The 17,904-nt window shown below is 60.3% G+C and overlaps 1 protein-coding gene across 1 annotated transcript in view; it reads right to left on the bottom strand.

Annotated features, from left to right (window-relative positions):
• RBM28 (RNA binding motif protein 28) overlaps nt 1–17,904 on the bottom strand; it is a 40,411-nt gene that overhangs the window by 8,679 nt on the left and 13,828 nt on the right. The window contains exons 8-14 of the mRNA XM_090134372.1: nt 16,918–16,964; nt 14,069–14,178; nt 13,881–13,954; nt 10,872–11,007; nt 10,732–10,796; nt 6,218–6,370; nt 1,046–1,180 (exon numbers count right to left, since the gene is read on the bottom strand). Of these exons, the coding sequence (XP_089990498.1) occupies nt 1,046–1,180; nt 6,218–6,370; nt 10,732–10,796; nt 10,872–11,007; nt 13,881–13,954; nt 14,069–14,178; nt 16,918–16,964 (720 nt within the window). The remainder of the gene's footprint in view (nt 1–1,045; nt 1,181–6,217; nt 6,371–10,731; nt 10,797–10,871; nt 11,008–13,880; nt 13,955–14,068; nt 14,179–16,917; nt 16,965–17,904) is intronic.

Below are 17,904 nucleotides of genomic sequence, written 5' to 3'. Positions count from 1 at the left end.
ACACCCATAGGGGAGGTGACACCCATAGGGGAGGTGACACCCATAGGGAAGGTGACACCTGTAGGGGAGAGGTGACACAGAAGTGACACCCATAGAGAAACGGACACCCGTAGGGACAAGGACACCCGTGGGAGAGGGGACACCCATAGGAGAGGGGAGGTGACACCCATAGGGATGGGGACACCCATAGGGAAGGTGACACCCGTAGGCGAGAGGTGACACAGAAGTGACACCCATAGAGAAATGGACACCCGTAGGGACAAGGACACCCATAGGGGAGGTGACACCCATAGGGGAGGGGAGGTGACACCCATAGGGATGGGGACACCCATAGATGAGGGGAGGTGACACCCATAGGGGAGAGGTGACACAGAAGTGACACCCATAGAGAAACGGACACCCGCAGGGACAAGGACACCCAAAGGGGAGGGGAGGTGACACCCATAGGGGAGGTGACACCCATAGGGGAGGGGAGGTGACACCCATAGGGATGGGGACACCCATAGGGAAGGTGACACCCGTAGGGGAGAGGTGACACAGAAGTGACACCCATAGAGAAATGGACACCTGTAGGGACAAGGACACCCGTGGGAGAGGGGACACCCATAGGGGATGGGACACCCATAGGGGAGGGGAGGTGACACCCATAGGGGAGGTGACACCCATAGGAGAGGGGAGGTGACACCCATAGGGATGGGGACACCCATAGGGAAGGTGACACCCGTAGGGGAGAGGTGACACAGAAGCGACACCCATAGAGAAATGGACACCTGTAGGGACAAGGACACCCGTGGGAGAGGGGACACCCATAGGGGATGGGACACCCATAGGGGAGGGGAGGTGACACCCATAGGGGAGGTGACACCCATAGGAGAGGGGAGGTGACACCCATAGGGATGGGGACACCCATAGGGGAGGTGACACCCGTAGGGGAGAGGTGACACAGAAGTGACACCCATAGAGAAACGGACACCCGTAGGGACGAGGACGCCCATAGGCGAGGTGCCACCCGATGTCCCCCCCCCGACGTCCCCCCCCCCGTCACCTTGGTGGCCCCGAAGAGCCGCGGGTTGTTGTTGGTGGCCCTGAGCGCCGCCAGCGCGTGGTGGTGCTCCGTGAACTCGGCGAAGGCGAAACCCAGCGACTGGCCGCGGCCGTGCAGGGAGCGCATCACCCGGCACTGGGGGGGGCATGGGGGGGGGATATAGGGGGGTATGGGGGGGCGGGGGGTCATATAGGGTTATATGGAGGGGCAGGGGGGGTCATACAGGGGCGTATGGGGGTCAGGGGGTCATATAGGGTTATAAGGAGGGGCAGGGGGGGTCATATAGGGCATATGGGGGGGCAGGGGGGGTCATATAGGGCATATGGGGGGGCAGGGGGGGTCATATAGGGTTATATGGAGGGGCAGGGGGGGTCATATAGGGGCATACTGGGGAGCGGGGAGGGTCATATAGGGCGTATGGAGGGGCAGGGGGGGTCATATAGGGGCATATGGGGGAGCGGGGGTGATATATAGGGTTATAAGGAGGGGCAGGGGGGGGTCATATAGGGGCATATGGGGGGGCGGGGGGGCTATATAGGGCATACGGGGGGTCAGGGGGGGTCATATAGGGTTATATGGAGGGGCAGGGGGAGTCATACAGGGCATATGGGGGGTCATATAGGGCGTATGGGGGGGTCATATGGGGGGGCAGGGGGGATATATAGGGGTGTATGGGGGGCGGGGGGGCATACAGGGTTATATGGAGGGGCAGGGGCGTCATACAGGGCATATGGGGGAGCGGGGGTGATATATAGGGTTATAAGGAGGGCCAGGGGGGGTCATATAGGGCGTATGGGGGGGCAGGGAGGGTCATATAGGGTTATAGGGAGGGGCAGGGGGGGTCATATAGGGTTATACGGAGGGGCAGGGGGGGTCATATAGGGCGTATGGGAGGGTGGGGGGGTCATATAGGGTCTATGGGGGGGCAGGGGGGGTCATATACGGTTATATGGAGGGGCAGGGGGGGTCATATAGGGCGTATGGAGGGGCGGGGGGGTCATATAGGGTTATATGGAGGGGCAGGGGGGGTCATATAGGGCGTATGGGGGGGCAGGGGGGGTCATATAGGGTTATATGGAGGGGCGGGGGGGGTCATATAGGGGCGTACTGGGGAGCGGGGAGGGTCATATAGGGTTATATGGAGGGGCGGGGGGGTCATATAGGGTTATATGGAGGGGCAGGGGGGGTCATATAGGGCATATGGGGGGGCAGGGGGGGTCATATAGGGTTATATGGAGGGGCGGGGGGGTCATATAGGGCATACGGGGGCAGGGGGGGTCATATAGGGTTATATGGAGGGGCAGGGGGGGTCATATAGGGCGTATGGGAGGGTGGGGGGGTCATATAGGGTTATATGGAGGGGCAGGGGGGGTCATACAGGGCGTATGGGGGGGTGGGGGGGTCATATAGGGTTATACGGAGGGGCGGGGGGGGTCATACAGGGGCGTATGGGGGTCAGGGGGGTCATATAGGGTTATAAGGAGGGGCAGGGGGGGTCATATAGGGCGTATGGGGGGTCATATAGGTCACATAGGGTTATATGGAGGAGCAGGGGGGGGTCATACAGGGCATATGGGGGGTCATATAGGGCATATGGGGGGGCAGGGGGGGTCATATAGGGCATACGGGGGCAGGGGGGGTCATATAGGGTTATATGGAGGGGCGGGGGGGGTCATATAGGGGCGTACTGGGGAGCGGGGAGGGTCATATAGGGCGTATGGGGGGGCAGGGGGGGTAATATAGGGCGTATGGGAGGGTAGGGGGGTCATATAGGGTCTATGGGGGGACAGGGGGGGTCATATAGGGGCGTATGGGGGGGTGGGAGGGGTCATATAGGGTTATATGGAGGGGCGGGGGGGTCATATAGGGTTATATGGAGGGGCAGGGGGGGTCATATAGGGCATATGGGGGGGCAGGGGGGGTCATATAGGGTTATATGGAAGGGCGGGGGGGTCATATAGGGCATACGGGGGCAGGGGGGGTCATATAGGGTTATATGGAGGGGCAGGGGGGGTCATATAGGGGCATATGGGGGAGCGGGGGTGATATATAGGGTTATAAGGAGGGGCAGGGGGGGTCATATGGGGGGGCAGGGGGGATATATAGGGGTGTATGGGGGGGCAGGGGGGTCATATAGAGCGTTTGGGGGGGTGGGGGGTCATATAGGGCCATATGGGGGAGCAGGGGGGGGTCATACAGGGTTATATGGGGGGGCGGGGGGGTCATACAGGGCATATGGGGGAGTGGGGGTGATATATAGGGTTATAAGGAGGGGCAGGGGGGGTCATAAAGGGCATATGGGGGCAGGGGGGGTCATACAGGGTTATATGGAGGGGCAGGGGGGGTCATCCAGGGCATATGGGGGGTCATATAGGGCGTATGGGGGGGCAGGGGGGGTTATATGGGGGGGGCAAGGGGGTCATACAGGGGCGTATGGAGGGGTGGGGGGGATATATAGGGGCATATGGGGGGGCAGGGGGGGGTCATACAGGGCATATGGGGGGGGGTCATATAGGGCCCTATGGTGGGGGGGTCTTACAGAGCCCTATGGGGGGGGCAGGGGGGGTCATACAGTGTCTATGGGGGTCAAGGGGGGTCATACAGGACCTATTGGGGATGGTCTCATAGAGCCCTATGGTGGGGGGGTCTTATAGAGCCCTACGGGGGGGGGGGTCTTATAGTCTATAGAGCCCTATGGGGGGGGCAGGGAGGATAATACAGGGCCGGGGGGGGGGTCATATAGGGCCCTATGGGGGGGAGGTCTTATAGAGCCCTATGGGGGGGGGGGGTCTTATAGAGCCCTATGGGGGGGGGGTCTTATAGTCTATAGAGCCCTATGGGGGGGGCAAGGGTGGTCATACAGGGCCTATTGGGGGGGGGTCTCATAGAGCCCTATGGGGTTGGCAGGGAGGATAATACAGGGCCGGGGGGGGGTCATATAGGGCCCTATGGGGGGGGGGTCTTATAGAGCACTATGGGGGGGGGTCTTATAGAGCCCTATGGGGGGGGCAATGGGGGTCTTATAGAGCCCTATGGGGGGGGTCTCATAGAGCCCTATGGGGGGGGCAGGGGGGTCATACAGGGCCCATGGGGGGGGGGTCTTATAGAGCCCTATGGTGGGGGGGGTCTTATAGTCTATAGAGCCCTATGGGGGGGGGGCAGGGGGGGTCATACAGGGCCTATTGGGGGAGGGGGGGTCTTACAAAGCCCTATGCGGTTGGCAGGGAGGATAATACAGGGCCGGGGGGGGGGGTCATATAGGGCCATATGGGGGGGCTCTTATAGAGCCCTATGGTGGGGGGGGTCTTATAGTCTATAAAGCCCTATGGGGGGGGCAAGGGGGGTCATACAGGGCCTATTTGGGGAGGGGGTCTTATAGAGCCCTATGGGGGGGTGGGGGTCTTATAGTCTATAGAGCCCTATGGGGTGGGCAGGGGGGGGTCATACAGGGCCGATTGGGGGGGGTCTCATAGAGCCCTATGGGAGGGGGGTCTTATAGTCTATGGAGCCCTATGGGGGGGGCAGGGGTGGTCATACAGGACCTATTGGGGATGGTCTCATAGAGCCCTATGGTGGGGGGGTCTTATAGAGCCCTATGGTGGGGGGGTCTTATAGTCTATAGAGCCCTATGGGGGGGGCAGGGGGGGTCATACAGGGCCATTGGGGGGGGGGGTCTTATAGGGCCCTATGAGGTTGGCAGGGAGGATAATACAGGGCCTTGGGGGGGGGGGGTCATATAGGGCCATATGGGGGGGTTGGGTCTTATAGAGGCCTATGGGGGGGGGCAGGGGTAGTCATACAGGACCTATTGGGGGGGGTCTCATAGAGCCCTATGGTGGGGGGGTCTTATAGAGCCCTATGGGGGGGGGTCTTATAGTCTATAGAGCCCTATGGGGGGGGCAGGGGGGGTCATACAGGGCCTATTGGAGGGGGTCATATAGGGCCCTATGGGGGGCAGGGGGGTCATATAGTGTCTATGGGGGGGGTCATACAGGGCCTATTGGGGGGGGGTCATATAGGGCCATATGGGGGGCAGGGGGGTCATACAGTGTCTATGGGGGGGGTCATACAGTGTATATGGGGGGGGGTCATACAGGGCCTATTGGGGGGGTCATACAGGGCCTATTGGGGGGGTCATATAGGGCCATATGGGGGGGGGGTCTTATAGAGCCCTATGGGGGGGGTCTTATAATCTATAGAGCCCTATGGGGGGGGCCGGGGGGGTCATACAGGGCCTATGGGGGGGGGGGTCTTATAGGGCCCTATGGGATTGGCAGGGAGGATAATACAGGGCCATGGGGGGGGGTCATATAGGGCCATATGGGGGGGTTGGGTCTTATAGAGCCCTATGGGGGGGGGGTCTTATAGTCTATAGAGCCCTATGGGGGGGGGGCAGGGGGGGTCATACAGGGCCTATTGGGGGGGGTCTTATAGAGCCCTACGGGGGGGGGGGTCTTATAGTCTATAGAGCCCTATGGGGGGGGCAGGGAGGATAATACAGGGCCGGGGGGGGGTCATATAGGGCCCTATGGGAGGGAGGTCTCATAGAGCCCTAAGGTGGGGGGGTCTTATAGAGCCCTATGGGGGGGGGTCTTATAATCTATAGAGCCCTATGGGGGGGGGCAGGGGTGGTCATACAGGACCTATTGGGGGAGGGGGGTCTTATAGAGCCCTATGGGGGGGTGGGGGTCTTATAGTCTATAGAGCCCTATGGGGGGGGCAGGGGGGGTCATACAGGGCCTATTGGGGGGGGCCTTATAGAGCCCTATGGGGGGGGCAGGGAGGATAATACAGGGCCATGGGGGGGGTCATATAGGGCCTATTGGGGGGGGGGGGTCTTATAGAACCCTATGGGGGGGGGTCTTATAGTCTATAGAGCCCTATGGGGGGGGGCAGGGAGGATAATACAGGGCCGCGGGGGGGTCATATAGGGCCCTATGGGGGGGAGGTCTTATAGAGCCCTATGGGGAGGGGGTCTTATAGAGCCCTACGGGGGGGGGGGTCTTATAGTCTATAGAGCCCTATGGGAGGGGCAGGGGGGGTCATACAGGACCTATTGGGGGGGGGGCCTTATAGAGCCCTATGGGGTTGGCAGGGAGGATAATACAGGGCCATTGGGGGGGGGGGGAGGTTTCTAGGACCCTATTGAGGGGGGGGTGCAGGGGGGGTCACCTCAGTGATGCGGGCCCCCGGCCCGGCGGCCGCCAGGAGGAGGCGGCGCAGCTGGGCGCTGTGCGCAGACTTGGGCAGGTTGTGCAGGCAGAGCCGCGTGCGAGACACCGCCGTGTGCGGGCACTGCAGGCGGCGGCGCTTCTGCTCCGCAAACTGAGCGGGGGGGCAAGGGGCAGGGGTCAGGGGTCACGGGGTCAGAAGGTGTGGGGTCAGGGGGTCATGAGGTCAGGGGACAGGGGTCACGGGGTCAGAAGGTGTGGGGTCAGGGGGGTGGGGTCAGGGGGTCATGAGGTCAGGGGTCAGGGGTCACGGGGTCAGAAGGTGTGGGGTCAGGGGGGGTGGGGTCAGGGGGTCATGAGGTCAGGGGTTAGGGGTCACGGGGTCAGAAGGTGTGGGGTAAGGGGGGGTGGGGTCAGGGGGGTTGTGGGGTCAGGGGGTCATGAGGTCAGGGGTCAGGGGTCACGGGGTGTGGGGTCATGAGAGTGTGGGGTCATGGAGTGTGGGGACAGGGGGTCAGGGGGTCATGGGGTCAGGGGTCATGGAGTGTGAGGTCAGAGGGTCACGGGGTCAGGGGTCACGGGGTGTGGGGTCAGGGGACGGGGGTCATGGGGTCAGGGGTCATGGAGTGTGGGGTCCGGGGGGGTGTGGGGTCAGAGGGTCATGAGGTCAGGGGTCACGGGGTGCGGGGTTAGGAGGGTGTGGGGTGAGGAGGGTGTGGGGTCATGGGGGTAACGGGGGTATGGGGTTAGGGGGGGTGTGGGGTCAGAGGGTCACGGGGTCAGGGGTCAGAAGGTGTGGGGTCAGGGGGTGTGGCGTCAGGGGTCATTGGGTCATGAGGGTGTGGGGTCATGGAGTGTGGGGCCAGGGTGTCAGGGGGCGTGGGGTCAGGGGACAGGGGGTCATGGGGTCATGGGTCATGGAGTGAGGGGTCAAGGGGTGTGGGGTCAGAGAGTCATGAGGTCAAGGGTCACGGGTCAGGGGGTCACGGGGTGTGGGGTTAGGGGGTCAGGGAGGTCATGGGGGTGTGGGGTTAGGGGGGTGTGTGGTCAGGGAGTGTGTTGACAGGGGGTCAAGGGTCACGGGGTCAGGGGGTCAGGGGGTCAGGGGGTGTGGGGTCAGGGAGGTCATGGGGGTGTGGGGTCGGGGGGGTGTGGGGTCAGAGGGTCACAGGGTCAGGAGTCAGAAGGTGTGGGGTCAAGGGGTGTGGGGTCAGGGGTTCACAGGGTCATGGGGTGTGAGGTCAGGGTGGTGTGGGGTCAAGGGTCATGGGGTCAGGGGGTGTGGGGCAGGGGTCATGGGGTGTGGGGGTGTGGGGAGTACGGGGTCATGGGGAGTGTGGGGTCATAGAGTCAGGGGGATGTGGGGTCAGGGGGTGTGTTGACAGGGGGTCAAGGGTCACGGGGTCAGGGGGTCAGGGGATGTGGGGTTAGGGGGTCAGGGAGGTCATGGGGGTGTGGGGTCAGGGGGTGTAGGGTCATGGGGGTTTGGGGTTAGGGGGGTGTGGTGTCAGGGGGTCATGAGGTCAAGTGTCAGGGGTCACGGGGTCAGGGGTCACAGGGTGTGGGGTTAGGAGGTTGTGGGGTCAGGGGGGTGTGGGGTCGTGGGGGTCAGGGGGGTATGGGGTTAGGGGGGGTGTGGTGTCAGATGGTCATGAGGTCAGGGGCCACGGGGTCAGGGGGGTCATGGGGTGTGGGGTTAGGAGGGTGTCGGGTCAAGGGGGTGTGGGGTCAGGGGTTCACAGGGTGATGGGGTGTGACGTCAGGGTGGTGTGGGGTCAAGGGTCAGGGGGTCAGGGGGTCAGGGGGGTGTGGGGTTAGGGTGTGTTGGGTCATGGGGTCAGGGGTTGTGGAGTCAAGGGTCAGGGGACAGAGGGTCATGGGGGTGTGGGGTTAGGGGGTGTGGGGTCAGGGGGTCATGGGTTCGGGGCGTGTGGGGTTAGGTAGGATATGGGGTCAGGGGTTGTGGGGTTGTGGAGTCAGGATTCAGGGATCAGGGGGTCAGGGGGTGTGGGGTTAGAGGTCATGGGGAGTCCCAAATCAGGGACCCCTCCACCAAGCAGAGACACCCCCCCCATTAAGAAGACCCCCTCCCCAAATCAGGGACCCCTCCACCAACCAGAGACAACCCCCCCATTAAGAAGACCCCCTCCCCAAATCAGGGACCCCTCCCCAAACCAGGGACCCACCCCCTCCAATTAAGAGCCCCCTCCCCAAATCAGGGACCCTTCCTCCAAATACGGCTCTGTCCCCAAACCAAAAGACCCCTCCCCAAATCAGGGACCCCTCCTCCAAATACAGCTCTGTCCCCAAACCAAAAGACCCCTCCCCAAATCAGAGACCCCTCCACCAAATACAGCTCTGTCCCCAAATCAGGCACCCCCTCCCCAAATCAGGGACCCCTCCTCTAAATATGGCCCTGTCCCCAAATCAGGGACCCCTCCCTGAACCAAAAGACCCCTCCCCAAATCAGGGTCCCCTCCACCAACCAGGGACCCCTCCCCCTCTAATTAAGAGCCCCCTCCCCAAATCAGGCACCCCTCCTCCAAATACAGCTCTGTCCCCAAACCAAAAGACCCCTCCCCAAATCAGGGACCCCTCCCTGAACCAAAAGACCCCTCCCCAAATCAGGGTCCCCTCCACCAACCAGGGACCCCTCCCCTCTAATTAAGAGCTCCCTCCCCAAATCAGGGACCCCTCCTCCAAATATGGCCCTGTCCCCAAATCAGGGACCCCTCCCTGAACCTAAAGACCCCTCCCCAAATCAGGGTCCCCTCCACCAAACAGGGACCCCTCCCCCTCTAATTAAGAGCTCCCTCCCCAAATCAGGCACCCCTTCTCCAAATATGGCTCTGTCCCCAAACCAAAAGACCCCTCCCCAAATCAGGGACCCCTCCCTGAACCAAAAGACCCCTCCCCAATTCAGAGACACCTCCACCAACCAGGGACCCCCCCTCTAATTAAGAGTCCCCTCCCCAAATCAGGGACCCCTCCACCAACCAGAGACCCCCTCCCGTCCAATTAAGAGCCCCCTCCCCAAATCAGGGACTCCTCCAGCAACCAGGGACCCCCCCCTCTAATTAAGAGTTCCCTCCCCAAATCAGGAACCCCTCCTCTAAATACGGCCCTGTTCCCAAACCAGGGACCCCTCCTCCAAATATGGTTGTCCCCAAACCAAAAGACCCCTCCCCAAATCAGAGATCCCTCCACCAACCAGAGACCCCCCCCTCCCATTAAAAAGCCCCCCTCCCCAAATCAGGGACCCCTCCTCCAAGTACGGCTGTCCCCCAACCAAAAGACCCCTCCCCAAATCAGGCACCCCCTCCCCAAATCAGGGACCCCTCCCTGAACCAGAGACCCCCCCCCTATTAAAAAGCCCCCCTCCCCAAATCAGGGACCCCTCCTCCAAATACGGCTCTGTCCCCAAACCAAAAGACCCCTCCCCAAATCACGCACCCCCTCCCCAAATCAGGGACCCTTCCTCCAAATACGGCTCTGTCCCCAAACCAAAAGACCCCTCCCCAAATCAGGGACCCCTCCTCCAAATACAGCTCTGTCCCCAAACCAAAAGACCCCTCCCCAAATCACGCACCCCCTCCCCAAATCAGGGACCCCTCCCCAAACCAGAGACCCCCCCCCCCTATTAAAAAGCCCCCCTCCCCAAATCAGGGACCCCTCCTCCAAATATGGCCCTGTCCCCAAATCAGGGACCCCTCCCTGAACCAAAAGACCCCTCCCCAAATCAGAGACCCCTCCACCAACCAGAGACCCCCCCCTATTAAGAAGCCCCCCTCCCCAAATCAAGGACCCCTCCTCCAAATATGGCCCTGTCCCAAAATCAAAAGACCCCTCCTCCAAATACGGCTCTGTCCCCAAACCAAAAGACCCCTCCCCAAATCACGCACCCCCTCCCCAAATCAGGGACCCCTCCCCAAACCAGAGACCCCCCCCTATTAAAAAGCCCCCGTCCCCAAATCAGGGTCCCCTCCACCAACCAGGGACCCCTCCCCCTCTAATTAAGAGCCCCCTCCCCAAATCAGGCACCCCTCCTCCAAATATGGCTCTGTCCCCCAACCAAAAGACCCCTCCCCAAATCAGAGACCCCTCCCTGAACCAAAAGACCCCTCCCCAATTCAGAGACCCCTCCACCAACCAGGGACCCCCCCTCTAATTAAGAGTTCCCTCCCCAAATCAGGAACCCCTCCTCCAAATACGGCCCTGTTCCCAAACCAGGGACCCCTCCTCCAAATATGGCCGTCCCCCAACCAAAAGACCCCTCCCCAAATCAGAGACCCCTCCACCAACCAGAGACCGCCCCCTATTAAGAAGCCCCCCTCCCCAAATCAAGGACCCCTCCTCCAAATATGGCCCTGTCCCAAAATCAAAAGACCCCTCCTCCAAATACAGCTCTGTCCCCAAACCAAAAGACCCCTCCCCAAATCAGGGACCCCACCCCAAACCAGAGACCCCCCCCGCTATTGAAAAGCCCCCCTCCCCAAATCAGGGACCCCCCCTCACCCGTGCCCTCTTGGCCATATCGCTCTCACTGACGCCCTCAGCCGCCTTCGTCCCGGCACGAATCACTGCACAGCAATGAGACGTTTTTTCTGGGGGGGGGACCCCAAAATTGAGGATGGGGGGGGGGGGGGCACACTCACAGCCTTCCCGTGCCAGGTAAAGGTTTCTTGTCCCCCCCTGTTTGGGGGTCCTACGGCCACGCAGCTTCTGGGCTTCCTCACGACTGACGGCGGCATCGATGCGCAGCAGGCGGCCGTCCAGGTGGAGACCCCCAGACTGGGGGGGGGGGACAAGGGGGGGTCATTGGGGGGGGGAATTGGGGGTGAAATGGGGTCATGGGGGGGTTATGGGAGGGATATGGGGGGGTTTGGGGGTGAAATGGGGTCATGGGGGGGGGAGAGGGGGAAATGGGGGGGAAATGGGGGGGGATTGGGGGTGAAATGGGGTCATGGGGGATTATGGGGGGGGGAGAGGGGGAAATGGGGGGGAATGGGGGGGATTGGGGGCATGGGGGGCTAAAGGGGGGTCAAATGGGGGGGCAAATGGGGGGATTATGGGGGGGATTGGGGGTGAAATGGGGTCATGGGGGGGGAGAGGGGGAAAAGGGGGGGAAATGGGGGGGAATTGGGGGGGGATTGGGGGCATGGGGGGCTAAAGGGGGGGCAAATGGGGGGGTTATGGGGGGGATTGGGGTGAAATGGGGTCATGGGGGGGTTATGGGAGGGATATGGGGGGGGATTGAGGGTGAAATGGGGTCATGGGGGGTTATGGGGGGGGAGAGGGGGAAATGGGGGAGAAATGGGGGGGGAATTGGGGGGGGATTGGGGGCATGGGGGGCTAATGGGGGGGCAAATGGGGGGGATTATGGGGGGGATTGGGGGTGAAATGGAGTCATGGGGGGGGAGAGGGGGAAATGGGGGGGAAATGGAGAGGGATTGGGGGGGAATTGGGGTCTTGGGGGGGACATGGGGGGACACATGGGGGGGTTATGGGGGGATTGGGGGTGAAATGGGGTCATGGGGAGGTTATGGAAGGGAGAGAAGGGGAAATGGGGGGGAATGGGGGGGGATTGGGGGGGAAATTGGGGTTATGGGGGGGGGAATGGAGGGGGAACATGGGTGAGGAATTGGGGGGGATTGGGGGCATGGGGGGGGAAATGGGGGGGCACATGGGGGGATTATGGGGGGATTGGGGGTGAAATGGGGTCATGGGGGGGTTATGGGGGTGGAATTTGGGTCATGGGGGGGACATGGGGGAGAATTGAGATCATGGGGGGGGCACTGGGGTGGAATTGGGGTTAGGAGGGAATTGGGGGGGACTTAGGGTCATGGGGGGGGCACTGGGGAGGAATTGGGGTCATGGGGAGGGAAATGGGGGGGAATTGGGGTCATGGGGGGGGAAATGGGGTGGAATTGGGGTCATGGGGGGGATTGGGGGGAAATGGGGTCATGAGGGGGGAAATGGGGGGCAATTGGGGTCATTGAGGGCAATTAGGGTCATTGGGGGGTACTGGGGTGGAATTGGGGTCATGGGGGGGAATTAGGGTCATTGGGGGGTACTGGGGTTGAATTGGGGTCATGGTGGGGGAAATGGTGGGGAATTGGGGTCATGGGGGGGAGAATTAGGGTCATGGGGGGGGCATTCGGGTGGAAGTGGGGTTATGGGGGGACGAATTGGGGTGGAATTGGGCTCATGGGGGGGGAAATGGGGTGGAAGTGGGATCATGGAGGGGGGAATTGGGGGGACTTAGGGTCATGGGTGGGCACTGGAGTGGAATTGGGGACATGGGGGGAAGAATTGGTGTCAAGGGGGGGGCACTGGGGTGGAATTGGGATCATGGGGGGGAAAATGGGGTGGAATTGAGGTCATGAGGGGGGAAATGGGGTGGAATTGGGGTCATGGGGGGAAATTAGGGTCATGGGGGGGCACTCAGGTGGAATTGGGGTCATGGAGGGGAGAATTGGGGGGACTTAGGGTCATGGGGGGGGCACTGGAGTGGAATTGGGGTCATGGGGGGGAAAATAGGGGGGGAATTGGGGTCATGGAAGGGCACTGGGGTGGAATTGGGGTCATGGGGGGGGAAATAAGGGGGGAATTGGGGTCATGGGGGGGAGAATTGGGGTCATGGGGGGACACTGGGGTGGAATTGGGGTCATGGGGGGGGAAATGGGGTGGTATTGGGGTCATGAGGGGGGAACTGGGGGGAATTGGGGTCATTAGGGGGGAAATGGGGGGGGATTGGGGTCATGGGGGGGGAACTGGGGGGAATTGGGGTCATTAGGGGGGAAATAGGGTGGAAGTGGGATCATGGGGGGGCACTGGGGTGGACTTGTGGTCATGGGGGGGGAAATGGGGGGGAATTAGGGTCATGGGGGGGGGAATTAGGGTCATTGGGGGGTACTGGGGTGGAATTGGGGTCATGGGGGGGGAATTGGGGAATTGGGGTCATGGGGGGGCGCTGGGATGGAATTGGGGTCATGGGGGGGGAACTGGGGGGAATTGGGGTCATTAGGGGGGAAATGGGGTGGAATTGGGGTCATGGGGGGAAATCAGGGTCATGGGGGGGCACTCGGGTGGAATTGGGGTCATGGGGGGGAAATAGGGGGGGAATTGGGGTCATGGGGGGGCACTGGGATGGAATTGGGGTCATGGGGGGGGAACTGGGGGGAATTGGGGTCATTAGGGGGGAATTGGGGGGGAACTGGGGTCAGGGGGGGGAGAATTGGGGTCATGGGGGGGACACTGGGGTGGAATTGAGGTCATGAGGGGGGAAATGGGGGGGAATTGGGGTCATGGGGGGGGGAACTGGGGGGAATTGGGGTCATGGGGGGACACTGGGGGGAATTGGGGTCATGGGGGGGGCATTCGGGTGGAAGTGGGGTTATGGGGGGACGAATTGGGGGGGAATTGGGGTCATGGGTGGGAAATGGGGGGGAATTGGGGTCATGGGGGGGGAAATAGGGGTGGAATTGGGGTCATGGGGGGGAGGGAAACGGGGGGTATGAGCGAGAAATGCCAGGGGAAACGGGGGGGGGAGGGGGGGGGCACACGGGGAGGGGCCATGGGGTTAGGGGGTTTTTTTTTTGGGGGGGGGGGGGAGGTGAGGGGGGGGACATTTTTTAGGGTTGTGCCCCCCCCCCCTTTCTCACCTCTCCATCGCCCTGCGCCGCACGCAGACATTCCTGCGCCGCCTCCTGGCTGCGGAACTGGGCGAAGGCACAGCCTTAAAAAGGAAGGGGGGGGGGCACCCACACACGATATGAGGGCGTCGATATAAAGGGGAGGGTCTTCTAGACCCCCCCCCAAAATAATTTTTGACCCCCCCCCCTGTGGGTACCTTTGGAATGCTCCGTTTCGGGATGCAGCACCAGGCGGACGTAACACAGCTCCCCAAAGCGCTGCAGCATCGCGGCCAAGCTTTCCTCCTCCGTATCAAAGGAGAGGTTTCTATTGGTGGGGGGGGGGAAAAATAAACGTGGGGAGGGGGGGGGGAGATTAGAAAATAGAAGGTGAGCTGCTTAAGGCACTTTAGTGGCTGTTTTGTTGTCTGATGCTGGGGGGATTCGCTCTGTTTCGCTGTGTTTCGCTCCATCCTCAGCCTTATTCAGCTGCTGCTGGAGCTCAGTTCAACCCGTGTTTGCTTTATTTGCAATGAATTTATATTATTATTTTGTTTTTTCAGCTGACACCCAACACAACCCCGCATCCTTTCCAGCAGGGCAGACTTTTATCTGAGATCATCCAAGCTCCCATCAACCAGCAGAGCTGCTGTTCGATGCGCCCCGCTCCCGTCTGCAATTCAGCATCACCCTCACAACTGCTGAGTGCATTTCCTGCCCCAGCGCTTTTTTTGCTTCACATATCGAAGGATATTCGCCCCAAATCGACCCCCCCACCCCCCCCCCACCCCGGGGTAAACCTGCCCCAAGCAAGCCGTCCATCAGTGCCTCCTGATTGTGGTGATGCTGCCAGAATTGGGGTCAAGGGGGTCCTGCGCCCAACCTGTGCGCCCACAGCATCCCAGCTCTTGGGTCATAAAAGGTGCTGGTGGATGGGACCCCGTCTATGAGAAGGGCTGTAAGGAGGACCTGGGAACCTATAGAGTTGTCAGGTGTGACCCCATCTATAAGAAGGGCTGGAAGGAGGAGCTGGGAACCTATAGAGCTGTGAGATGTGACCCCATCTATAAGAAGGGCTGGAAGGGGGACCTGGGAACCTATAGAGCTGTCAGATGTGACCCCATCTATAAGAAGGGCTGTAGGGAGCAGCTGGGAACCTATAGACCTGTGAGATGTGACCCCATCCATAAGAAGGGCTGCAAGGGGGATCTGGGAACCTACAGACCCCATCTATAAAAAGGGCTGGAAGGGGGATGTAGGGAACTACAGCCCTGTCAGATGTGACCCCATCTATAAGAAGGGATGTAAGGAGGAGCTGGGAACCTATAGACCCCATCTATAAGAAGGGCTGTAAGGAGGACCTGGGAACCTATAGAGCTGTGACATGTGACCCCCATCTATAAGAACGGCTGTAAGAAGGACCTGGGGAACCTATAGATCTGTCAGATGTGACCCCATCTATAAGAAGGGCTGTAAGGAGGAGCTGGGAACCTATAGATCTGTCAGATGTGACCCCATCTATAAGAAGGGCTGGAAGGGAGACCTGAGAACCTATAGAGCCCATCTATAAGAAGGGCTGTAAGGGGGATGTAGGGAACTACAGACCTGTCAACCTGACCTCAGTACTGGGAAAAGTAATGGAGCAAATCATCTTGGCACGTGCGTGGTGTGCAGGGGGTCAGAGCCAAGGGATCCCCCATAGGGAGACATGGGGGACCTATAGGGATACATGGGGAACCCATGGGGATACATGGGGGACCATAGGGATATATGGGGACCCATAGGGATACGTGAGGGACCATAGGGATACATGGGAGACCATAGGGATACGTGGGGACCCATGGGGACCCATAGGGATACATGGAGGACCATAGGGATACATGGGGATACATGGAGACCCATAGGGACACCATAGGGACACCATAGGGACACCATAGGGATATATGGGGACCCATAGGGATACATGGGGGTCCCCCATGTATCCCTATGTTCCCCCATGTATCCCTATGGGTTCCCCACGTACCCCATGGCTCCACACCGCTGCTGTACACTGCAATGGTGTGGTGTCCCTATGGTGTCCCTGTGGGTCTCCATGTATCCCCATGTATCCCTATGGTGTTCATAGGGGTCTCCATGTATCCCTGTGGTGTCCCTGTGGGTCTCCATGTATCCCTATGGTGTCCCTATGGTGTCCCTATGGTGTCCCTATGGTGTCCCTATTAGTCCCTATGGGTCTCCATGTATCCCTATGGTGTCCCTATGGTGTCCCTATGAGTCTCTATGGGTCTCCATGTATCCCTATGGTGTCCCTATGGTGTCCCTATAGGTCTCCATGTATCCCTATGGTGTCCCTATGGTATCCCTATGGGTCTCCATGTATCCCTATGGTGTCCCTATGGTGTCCCCAGGGTGTCCCTGTAGTGTCCCTATGGTGTCCCTGTGAGTCCCTATAGGTCTCCATGTATCCCTATAGCGTTCCTATGGTGTCCCTACGTGTCTCTATAGGGTCCCCATGTATCCCTATGGACCCCCATGTATCCCTATGGGTCTCCATCTATCCCTATGGCGTCCCTATGGTGTCCCTATAGATCTCTATGTATCCCTATGGTGTCCCTATGGTGTCCCTATGGGTCTCCATGTATCCCTATAGTGCTCCTATGGTGTCCCTACGTGTCTCTATAGGGTCTCTATGTATCCCTATGGACCCCCATGTATCCCTATGGACCCCCATGTATCCCTATGGGTCTCCATGTATCCCTATGGTGTCCCTATGGTGTCCCTGTGGGTCTCCATGTATCCCTATGGTGTCCCTATGGTGTCCCTATGGTGTCCCTATGGTGTCCCTATGGTGTCCCTATGGGTCTCCATGTATCCCTATGGTGTCCCTATGGTGTCCCTATGGCGTCCCTATGGGTCTCCATGTGTCCCTACGGTGTCCCCATGGTGTCCCTGTAGGGTCTCTACGTATCCCTATGGGTTCCCCACGTATCCCTATGGGTCCCCCCTCAACAAATGGGGTTCCCCCCCCCCCACCCACCCACAAGAAAAAAAAATAAGCTTCGCAGACCTGATGAAAACCGTCCTGCCTTCCTCCACGTCCGACGGGCGCTGCTTCTTGGGGGGGGGGAATCTGCGGGGGGGGAGGATCGAAGGGGGGGTCTGAGTATCCCATAAATGGGATGGGGGGGTCTGAGTACCCCAAAAAGGAGATGGGGGGGTCTGAGTGTCCCAAAAATGGGATGGGGGGGGTCTGAGTACCCCAAAAATGAGATGGGGGGGTCTGAGTATCCCAAAAATGTGATGGGGGGAGGAATGGGGGGGGTCTGAGTATCCCAAAAATGGGATGGGGGGGTCTGAGTACCCCAAAAAGAAGATGACAGGGGGAATGGGGGGGGCCTGTGTACCCTAAAAATGGGATGGGGGGGGGTTGGGGGCTTTGAGATCCCAAAAATGGGATGGGGGGGTCTGAATACCCCAAAAATAGGAGGGAGGAAGATACTGGGGGGGGGCTGAGTAATGCAAAAATGGGATGGGGGGGTCTGAGAACCCCAAAAATGGGGTGAGGGGGGGAATGGGGGGGTCCTGAGTACACCAAAAATGGGATGGGGGGGAATGGGGGGGCCTGAGTACCCTAAAAATGGGATGGGGGGGTCTAAGTACCCTAAAAATTGGATGGGGGGGGGGGTTGGGGGCTTTGAGATCCCAAAAATGGGATGGGGGGGTCTGAATACCCCAAAAATGGGAGGGAGGAAGATACGGGGGGTGGCTGAGTAATGCCAAAATGGGATGGGGGGGTCTGAGAACCCCAAAAATGGGGTGAGGGGGGGAATAGGGGGGTCCTGAGTACCCCAAAATTGGGATGGGGGGGTCTGAGTACTGCAAAAATGGGATGGGGGGGGAATGGGGGGGTCCTCAGCACCCCAAAAATGGGATGGGGAGGGTCCAGAGCACCCCAAAAATGGGATGGGGGGGTATTGGGGGTTTTGAGGCCCCAAAAAGGGGATGGGGGGGGGGGGAGAGGGGGGTATAGGGGGGTCCTGAGCACCCCAAAAAT

The sequence above is a fragment of the Phasianus colchicus genome, chromosome 1 (assembly GCF_987193195.1).
Source record: "Phasianus colchicus chromosome 1, bPhaCol1.hap1.1, whole genome shotgun sequence".
Lineage (NCBI taxonomy): Eukaryota > Metazoa > Chordata > Aves > Galliformes > Phasianidae > Phasianus > Phasianus colchicus.
The sequence above is the reverse complement of the archived record's forward strand: the minus strand, read 5'-3'. Positions and strand labels throughout refer to the sequence as shown.